At 36.4% G+C, this 9,992-nt stretch overlaps 1 protein-coding gene across 1 annotated transcript; it reads left to right on the top strand.

Annotated features, from left to right (window-relative positions):
* The first annotated feature begins 791 nt into the window (after positions 1-791).
* pdk2a (pyruvate dehydrogenase kinase 2a) lies at positions 792-9,992 on the top strand. The gene is made up of 11 exons (XM_053640179.1): positions 792-1,012; positions 1,889-2,030; positions 2,532-2,603; positions 4,123-4,307; positions 5,377-5,466; positions 5,565-5,642; positions 5,925-6,001; positions 6,096-6,194; positions 7,044-7,151; positions 7,378-7,491; positions 8,618-9,992. The coding sequence occupies exons 1-11, from the start codon at positions 895-897 to the stop codon at positions 8,759-8,761; spliced, it is 1,227 nt and encodes a 408-aa protein (XP_053496154.1). The 5' UTR covers positions 792-894; the 3' UTR covers positions 8,762-9,992.

Raw genomic sequence — 9,992 nt, 5'->3', positions numbered from 1 at the left:
AATAATAACTACAATAATCATTACCATAATAATAATAATGATAACAACAACAATATCAATAATAATCATAGCAACAACAATAATAACAATATAAATAATAATAACTACAATAATCATTACCATAATACCACTAATAATAATAATGATAATAATAATAATGATAATTATTATTATTATTATTATTAATAATAATTAATAATAAAGGAAGTACAAATACAAAAAATAAAAAATATTCTGCAAGCCTTATTAATTATAGTATTATAGTATATTATAATATATATTACACACACACACACACACACACATATATATATATATATATATATATATATATATATATATATATATATATATATATATATACTTGTGTATTATAATATTATAAATAATATTATATGGATAGTTTATTATATTGGCCAACCGAAATTCACTTATTGATATGTTCTGTTATATGTTTAAATTTGGCTAAGGATCTGTTTATAGTATGATATGCAGTTTATCAGTAGGTTAGAACTGCTTGTCCTTTGCACAAAACCGTTTGTCATAAATTACAGCTGATGTTTATGTACAGCCATCTCAAGTCCTATGACGTCTGAAAAGCTGGCAGAGGCTCTGTTCCAAATAGCTACAGTGTGTTTATTATCCACTGCTCCAAGCAGCTATACATAACATGAATATTCATTTAACAAAGTCCCGCCTACGCGTGTGATTGGATAGAGCTATACAAGAATTTCAAACCGAGGGCTGTGATTGGTTGAGGGTTTCGATTCATGACTAGTCTTTTTCAGTAGCGAGCCTTGTGATAAATCAGACATCGTGTGCTACTAGATTGCTTAAAAGCAGGAGAAGCTTGAATTAACCAAATCTTTTCACAAGGTTAACCAACATTTCATAATGAAGTTCGTGAGGTTTATTATGCAGAATGCAGCCTTGGCCAGTGTGCCTAAACACATCGAGCACTTCTCGAAATTTTCACCATCTCCTCTGTCTATGAAGCAGTTTCTTGATTTTGGTGAGTAATATATATTTTTATATATAAATGTATATATATTGGATGAACCTGAAGTCGTGTGCATCGTGTGATTTCTGTGCATTGCTATTCCAGGGTGGGGGAAATCTCATTCGCAGAAAAGCACCATGATCTTAAGCAAAACAAACAGCATAAATATAGCATAATAAGGTATAAGTCGTCGATTTTTCGTGTTGCTTTAAGCGACGTGGTCTATGGTGTAATCTCGTGCCTTTTTATTGAAATTTTGGAGGTGTGATTGAATAGCACAGCTTCGGTGAGGCCACTGCTGCAGGGATTGCATCATGTTGAATAGCCGGTTGGTTAGCTCTGTACGATACATCACAGCGTTTATCTTTCTAATACTAATATTGTAGAAGCGCGCGACAAGAAATGATCCCTCTAACTTGTTGTTTTATTTTTTTTTCTGACTAATAGAAGTTTAAACCTTAGTCTGGAGTGTTTCTGCAAGTGATCAATGTTGAATGAGCAAACAATAATGTCTATAAAGTTATAATTTTGCTAAAAGTGGCACACTCCCAGTCATTAAATGACAAATGAAGAGTTTACTAGTGTGTTTAGGTTACTGTAAAGTTTATCACAATTGAACGATGTAGCAGGTTAACTTCTCTGTAATACATTTAGTCTGTTTTTCCACTGTTGATATTGCTTTGGATATACTGTAGCTGCCTGACATTTGTTTTCCAAGTCTGTACAATGCCATGTTAATAAATCTTGATGGCAGAGGAATATATATATATATATATATATATATATATATATATATATATATATATATATATATATATATATATATATATTAATTACTCTTAACAGTTGTCCTTAAGTCTCAGATATTTGGCGCTCTTTTTCTGCCAGGTTCAACAAATGCATGTGAAAAAACTTCATTCGTCTTCTTGAGGCAAGAGCTCCCAGTGCGTCTGTCCAACATCATGAAAGAAATTAACTTACTCCCAGACAGGTTACTTACTACTCCGTCAGTTCAGACAGTGCACGGCTGGTAAGTCATAACTCAGAAATTTACAAAATAACTAAATAATAAGGACTGATATCTTACAGCTTGATCTTGAATCTGTGGCTTTGTTGTTGTAGATATTGTAAATAAATGCAGCTTGCCAATTGACAGTTATTTATAGCAGAAGATTTTCAAGTACATAGTAAACAGCCCTCTGTGGTTCAGGGTAACAAGGCTAATGCTTGGTGATGTCATGCATGTGAACTTTACCCTAGTTTATGTGCAGTGTGGGGCTGTGCTATGCAGCTCCTCCAAGAGGGTCTTTGTATATCTATTTTCACTACCTCTACTTCTTATTCCTCGTGTTTGTTCTTGCCTTACTATTGTTTTGTCACACAGCTCATACATTTACTTACACTGATTACATTTATCATAATACAAGACATGTGAGACTAAAAACAGTCTGTAGTGCATTTTCAAAAGAAAAATAAGGTGCATACCTCGCCCTTTTCTTCCTTTGGTAAAACACTTTTGTTCTGCTCTTAGGTATGTTCAGAGTTTGATGGAGATCCTGGAGTTTTTGGATAAAAGTCCCACTGACCACCGGGTTCTGGGAGAGTAAGTGTAATATTACTTGAACCTCCATGAAATGATTATGGCTTGTACACTCTTAAAACAGATGTGTTCATTTTTAACACACCTGGGTGTCTAGTTAAGGGCAACACATTTTGTGTTGCTTTCAACACAATCAGTGTGTTAGTACATGTAACACATAATGTATGTTAGTACATTTCCCTACAAAGATGTGTTAAAAAAAGAACAAATTAACACAGAGATGTGTCGTTTATACTTATTTCCCTGCAGTTATCCTAAATTGCAATTTGTTTTCATGCTAAAATTCTACTAAAGTGCTCACAAAATAAACAAACAATTGCATGAAATTCAGGTGACATGAGAAGAGTCCCGCTCCCTTCCATTTGAAAAGCTGTAAAAGAGCATAAAGAGTGTTGGTTAGTTGTTAACTACAAAATGTGGACAAATGCCTTTGGGCTTCAACTGAGAAAATGTGTTACACAATCCCAAATTGTGTAATTTTGGAAATGTGCCCTAAACTCTCCCAATGAACAAAATGGCGCTGTAGACTCACCAGGAAAATCTAGCTAACTTGCGAATATTTATTTAACATTTTTTTGCACAACGTAATTAAGTCAACCTACATTACAGAGATAGTGGAAAGCATTACAACCTAAACCCCATCCTCTCTGTTTGTCACATTAACCTTGTGAAGAACTTTTGGCCTTGACATTACTGAGTTAGTTAAGTTTCATTAGCTACTGACTGTCTGCACCTGTTAACCAGCATTAACATACACCGACTACATGAAGAAACACGGCCCTAACCCATTATCCTAATGCTAATTAGAATAGCTTGCCTTGTCAAAAACACTTGTCAAATGTAGCTAAGGTTAACCCACTCTGTCTGTTACATCATGGCGAATAGCTGTAATGCTACATTGTCATTAACTTTCAAAAAGGTAATGGGAATGATTAACATTACCGCAAACTGTATACTAAAGTAATGTTATTAACTCAGGTGAGCGTCTAGGTTAGCATCACTCATCCCTACTGTGATTGGTGACAGCATCCAGTTAGCTAACCCTAACCCAGAACCTCAGATAAGATGCAGACCCAGAGCATTATAGAATAACCTCAGACCATATTTCACAGCCAACATAAACACATGACACTAATAGTGTATTGCCAACACTGAGGAAGCAGTACATGAAATTAATCTTTGAAGTAAATACGGTGGTCATTTGGTTTCCTCACCTCTGGACTCCGACTCGGCCATCACAATCAAAAGGTCAAAGCAATGAACATTCACTTTGAGGCGAGTTCAGAGTTGGTTGATGACATTGGCAGCACAGTTCGCAACGAGATTGGACAATAATTTAACACGTTATGTTGATCACTTGTGTGAATTTTTCTTTCTTCTTTTTAACACATTTATTGCATAATTTAACACACGTGTTGAAATAGTAATAACACAAAAAGTGTGTAGGATATTAACACATCCTTTCTGAGAGTGTATTTTAATGCCGTTTTACATGACTTTACATCCTTGTTCTAATCCTCAGGTTTGTGGAAACCCTGGTGAATATCAGAAATAGACATAATGATGTTGTTCCTACAATGGCCCAAGGTGTGATTGAGTATAAAGAAGCTTTTGGTCAAGATCCGCTTACTAATCAGAACATCCAGTACTTCTTAGACCGATTCTACACGAGCCGAATATCCATCCGTATGCTTATCAACCAGCACAGTAAGTAACAGACCGTAATTACAGGGTAGATCTCACTCTGGGTGTTTTCACATATAGTTCTTTTTAAATGAATCATACTCAGTCCTGTTAAATGGGACTCCGTGCTCTTTCTGCAAATGTTTGCAATGATGAGATCTCAGACCACTTTAGAATGAGTGCTTTACATGATGTTTTGGCTGAAAAACAGAGCAGGCAAAACAAATTTGAAGTGAAATTCCAGCAACATTTTTGATGCTGAACCATGCTTCAAAATCAACTCATGCTTCATGCCATAGAGCTACTGACTGTAGTACTGGCTGATGTAAGTGGTAGGGATAGACAAAATACACACATACACTACATGTATTAAGCACATACTGTATACTAATAGCATTATACAGTAACTATTCTTCCTGTTACTGACGCAATGCTACTATTACTGCTGCCTAACAACGTAAGCTCTATATCATAATTGCTAGTGCTACAGTGCCTCCATTAGCTTATCTAACATGTTGCTAGCTAACACTGCTTACCATTTGAGTTGTTTTTCTAGTAGGTGACCGGTGCTATGTAAATACAGCAACTCTCAAGTTCTTTAACTATAAAGCAAAATGTGAAGCGGACACAATGCGCCTCCTCTGAAAATGGTCTGAGTTCATTTGCTGTGTTCATATGTGCACAAAAAATGCTGAGTCATCAATCTGAGATAACATGGAACACTGGAACAGCACAAGTGTTAAAACACCCTCTGTATACACACTACTCTTGTAGTCTGATGCTAACAGTTTAATCAGAGTTACATTATACACTGCCTCAAACTGACCTGCTCCTAATTTTTTACTTAGGTAATTGTTTATCGGTTATCCAAATGATAATAGTATAAAAAGGTAGTGAGCCAGAGCTCAAGCTACATTTAGCTAATTTGCATATAAATTGCGTTTAAAATGTAAACTTTTGTATTTGCATAGCCCCCGGATATTAAACTAAGGATGGTATAATGTGGAATGCTGTGGAGATGTGTGGTGTGCATAGTTGTATATTTTCACTTTTACCTAAGAAATCCTTCTGTTCTCCAATAATCTGCTTATAGCCCTAATCTTTGATGGTGCCACAAATCCTGTTCATCCCAACACAATTGGAAGTATTGATCCTCACTGTCAAGTAGTAGAAGTTGTCAAAGGTGAAGTATAAATGTGTACTTGAGATGATGTAGTAGTGAATATAATTTTGTATTATAGATATTTCTACATTACTTATTTACATTTTGTCCACATGCAGATGCCTATGAGAGTGCCAAGATGCTCTGCGACCAGTATTACCTCAGCTCTCCTGAGCTGGTGCTGCGAGGACACAACAGTAAATGAGGGATTACAATGTGTTTAGTCCCAGCATCTGACGTTTATATAATTGTTCTCTACAGGTTACATAACAGGCCAATAAATGCCAATATGTTTGTTCACTCAGCAAGTTCTGCTCATTAGGGCTTGTAGGACTTATTGCATACTTTTGATTAATAGATAATTGCTCAACTATCTGAAATGTATGTAGTGTTTGATTCGATATGGTTGACTGACACTGTGAGGGAACTTCAATTCTTGTAGGTAGGATAATAGTACATGTTCCATTTCTGTCTTGCAGTTAACAACATGAACCTGCCTATTAGCATAGTGTATGTGCCTTCCCATCTGTACCATATGCTGTTTGAGTTATTCAAGGTGAGAATGAGCTCTTCTCATACTAATGTCCACAGCTATGTCATTTGCATAATGAGAGCTCAGTGTTGCCATGACAATATTTTTCTTTCCATAGAACGCTATGAGGGCAACTATTGAAAGCCATAATGAAGGCAGCAATCTTCCACCTATTGAAGTTATGGTGGCTATTGGTGGAGAGGACCTTTCCATCAAGGTCAGTTTATTCTGACAGATTATAAATAATGATGTGCTAGTTTTGAAGCTTTTTTCTTCACTAGTTTGGTCTAGCAAATTCATTCTTACCGTTAATACACTCAAACTCTGATTGTTATTCTTACATACACAATTAGGTATATGTCATTTAGTATTTAGAGTCCCTTAACCCAGTGCCTCAGTAACCTATGCCCTCTCTGAGTGGCTCTCCACTTACTGCAATAGTATTGATGCACACTGACACATTTGTAGTGCTGGGGTTCCTCTCACCCTCCTGATCTGCCTGATTCATCCTGATACTTCTTTTGCTTGGAGCTTCTGTGTTCATGACTCACTCTCTGCCACACTGTGGATTGTTCCACATTAATGCCCTATAGATTTGCATGTCCCAAAAACTGTTTATGCCTAATTCTCACCCTTTCTTCAGTGGATAATCTCACATGGATACTATAGACTGCTGTTATAATCATAAAGACCATGATGCTCATACTGAACATCTTTTCAACACCTATAGAATTGTAGCAGAGTAATGATTTATAATCACACCAGCTGGTGTTACCCAGAGGAGGATGGGTTCCCTTTTGAGTCTTGTTCCTGTCAAGATTCTGTCTCAGGGAGTTTTTCTTGCCAATGCCACCTCTGGCTTGTTCATTAGGGAGCTAAATGTAAATCCGCATCCGGATTTCTGTAAAGCTACTTTGTGACAATGTCTATTGTTTTTAAAGCTCTATAAAAATGAAATTGAATTGAACCGAATCGCTGCACACATCAACTTACTCCAGCACATCAGTGGCCTTTTTGTGTTGTTTTTCACAAATATAGTGAACATGATGTCTCTCTTTGTCTACAGATGAGTGACAGGGGTGGTGGCGTCCCTTTCAGGAAGATGGAAAATCTTTTCAGCTACATGTATTCAACTGCCCCAACTCCTCAGATTGGCCAGCAAATAACTCCTCTGGTAAGACAGTCTCCTTTTTGCAAGTTTTAATTTCTTAATTCCTGACACAAAAGTTTCACAGTGTCCTAAAACCCTAGCAAACAGGCTATGATTAATAGGGAGGGAATCTGTATAACAAATGAGGTTTATATCTCCCATCAGCACTCTGTTAGCTTTGTTATTTACAGCGCAGAGTGAATTAGTGCATGGTGTATGGCACCGAACTCTGCTTTTGTATTGTCAACAGGCTGGCTTTGGTTATGGGTTGCCAATCACACGCCTCTATGCAAGGTATTTCCAGGGAGACCTTCAACTCTACTCTATGGAAGGCTACGGCACTGACGCTGTTATTCACCTGAAGGTATGTGTCCTGTCTGTAAATCTAAAAAAGAAAAAAAGAATTAAAACCTTTTTTGTCCATAAGCTGGATGGCTGACAGTTAGAACAAATTGTGTTCCCTTTGATATGTTCCATGAGTCAACATTAATCCTTGTGATCGATTCACAGACAGATCAGAAGTACTCAGATTTTTTTTTAACCACTGAAAATCAGTTTAGATATGGAAATATAAGCTGGTTAGTGATGTGTTCTGGGATTAGCTATGTAGGTTCTGCTTATGTACTATGAGATGTGCTCTTTGATCAATTTGGATTTGCATGGGCCCATTCTTCAGGATTAGTGAATTAATTAACTACAATTTTAATCAATCTTGGCTCTACTTTTTATATCAAAGGACTGGTTTAATGCATTAAACAGCTTATTGAAAGTATTATTTGGATGGGAAACGATTTCTGGAAATGTCTGTTATGTTGCTGGATGATGTTTGTGATGATTGTCAAATTCGATAAGTGATCTCCATATAAATTACAGAGACGGAATGTCTGCATGACATACACTTCGTCATCACACCAAAAAAAAATGGAATATATAGAATAGTCTCCATCTGTTATTATGAACTAGAAGTTGTGACATTTACAAGCCATGCTGTAATCCTCAATTTTTTTCATTTTTATTAGAAGCACTTGTCAGAGGGAGCGTGTCCATGCACAATGAACTTGATTATTATAACAATAATTTACCTAAAGCTGCCAGAAGCATCACTTCTCTGAAAAGGCTTTTTGAATAATGTCTGTATTTTGTTGTTCGTCATTTGAAACTCATCCAAAACCTGGCTTCAGTTCAGTTTCATCAGAGTATGACAGGAAGAATGTACTTCCTGGAGTGTCTCCATATTTATGAAAATGATGGAATATTACAGACGTGTCAATTCGGACAGGATATCTGTTACCTGCGGTTATTTCTATTATTTATTTTGTAGACTGTAAAATTCAGCATAATCTTTCCTGACAGATTGGGAAAGGAATAAATTCCCAGAGCTACTCCGTTAATAATTATACTATTCTACCTTACCATGTAAAGCCTTTCCAATCCAAATAGGGCTTAAACCTGTATGTATAAATAACATGGTGTGTTTTTTTTCCCCTCAGGCTTTATCCACTGACTCTGTGGAAAGGCTTCCAGTGTATAACAAGACAGCTCTACGGAACTATAAAGTGAGCCAGGGAGCAGACGATTGGTGTGTGCCAAGTAGAGAGCCGCTGGATCTGGCAGTATTCCGGCTGGCCAAATGAAAACCTTCCGCTTGTCTGGAGTCTCCTGGCTCAAAATAAAGACAGTCCTAGCATTAAGGATCTCACATGGGGACCAGAAAGAGCAATACGGTGTCGGCTTGAAGCCGGACACTCAACATGAAGCCTTATGTGGTGTCTCTTGTATCACTAGTTAATGCATGTAATGGCTTTACATCTGCACCATAATCTGTACCCATGAATAGTTTTTTGTGGTTTGCGAAAAATCTTTTTTCCACAGTGTTACCTGTAGACCAAGCATGCATGAGTGAGAGTGTTAAAAAAAAAGGCCAAATGGTCAGTCGAAGATTACAGCTCTCTTTTATGAAAGGTTTCAATGTGGGAGCGCCTGAGCTGCTAACTTTGTTAGTGTGTAGGTGGACGGCAGCATGATCTTCCAGGGCAGATGGTGGAGTCAGTGTGCAGTATAAGGCCTGAGCAGAGCAACTTCATGAGAGACATGATAGAAAGGGCCAAAATGAGTTGTTATTGAAAGTCAAATATGAATAATACAGCGATTTGTACAAAAGTACAATCTCAGTATTGAGTTATAACATCATCAGTTATAACGTCATCAGTGGTTAATGTAGGGAGTATATTATTGAACATCCATCTTCCAAGTCAGATGATGACATAGTGGATTAGTCTACATTGATTAGAAGAAAAGTGGCCCATATTTAGAGACCAGAATTGAAAACCTCTGGGTTCATGAATCACTTCAGTGATGCGACATGTCCGTATTATAAAGCTAGACAAAATAACACTGCTGCAACAGTGTTTACATAGAAAGCTATTAAAAAGACATTAGAGTATAATGCAGTGGTTGATTCCCTAACTTACATTTTCATATTTTTGTTATGAGCTTTTAAAAACCAGTGTCTCTTTGTTATTGAGTTCATTCATATGCATTCTCAATTATATGTTATACTGCTATATTGTATTCTTAATTGTATGTAAGGCCAGTCAACAAGAAGATATTCTTCCAATTTCAAACATTTTTTGTGCCTCTACTTTTGGAATTGTATTTACTGTATTAAACGAACCAGCTGTTCTGAACTTGAACCATGCAACTCTTAAGTATTCTTTGTTATGTATACCATGCCTGCTTAGATTTTATATGAACCTTTTAACTTCCTCATGTCTGAATGAGTTATATTTTGTGATAAAAAACTATTTTCCATTGTATCTATTTTGAATTTAAATATAATGGAAATAAACATGACATTTCATTACA

Source organism: Ictalurus furcatus, chromosome 13 (genome assembly GCF_023375685.1).
Source record: "Ictalurus furcatus strain D&B chromosome 13, Billie_1.0, whole genome shotgun sequence".
NCBI classification, from domain to species: Eukaryota; Metazoa; Chordata; class Actinopteri; order Siluriformes; family Ictaluridae; genus Ictalurus; species Ictalurus furcatus.
Note: the sequence above shows the minus strand (reverse complement) of the source record. Positions and strands in the feature narration are given on the sequence as shown.

Excerpts from the sequence above, each read along its gene's own strand:
- pdk2a (XM_053640179.1), top strand. The coding sequence starts at position 895 with ATGAAGTTCGTGAGGTTTATTATGCAGAATGCAGCCTTGGCCAGTGTG. Across the intron at positions 7,152-7,377 it reads GCCAGCAAATAACTCCTCTG|GCTGGCTTTGGTTATGGGTT; the intron begins GTAAGACAGTCT and ends TATTGTCAACAG. Across the intron at positions 7,492-8,617 it reads ACGCTGTTATTCACCTGAAG|GCTTTATCCACTGACTCTGT; the intron begins GTATGTGTCCTG and ends TTTTCCCCTCAG.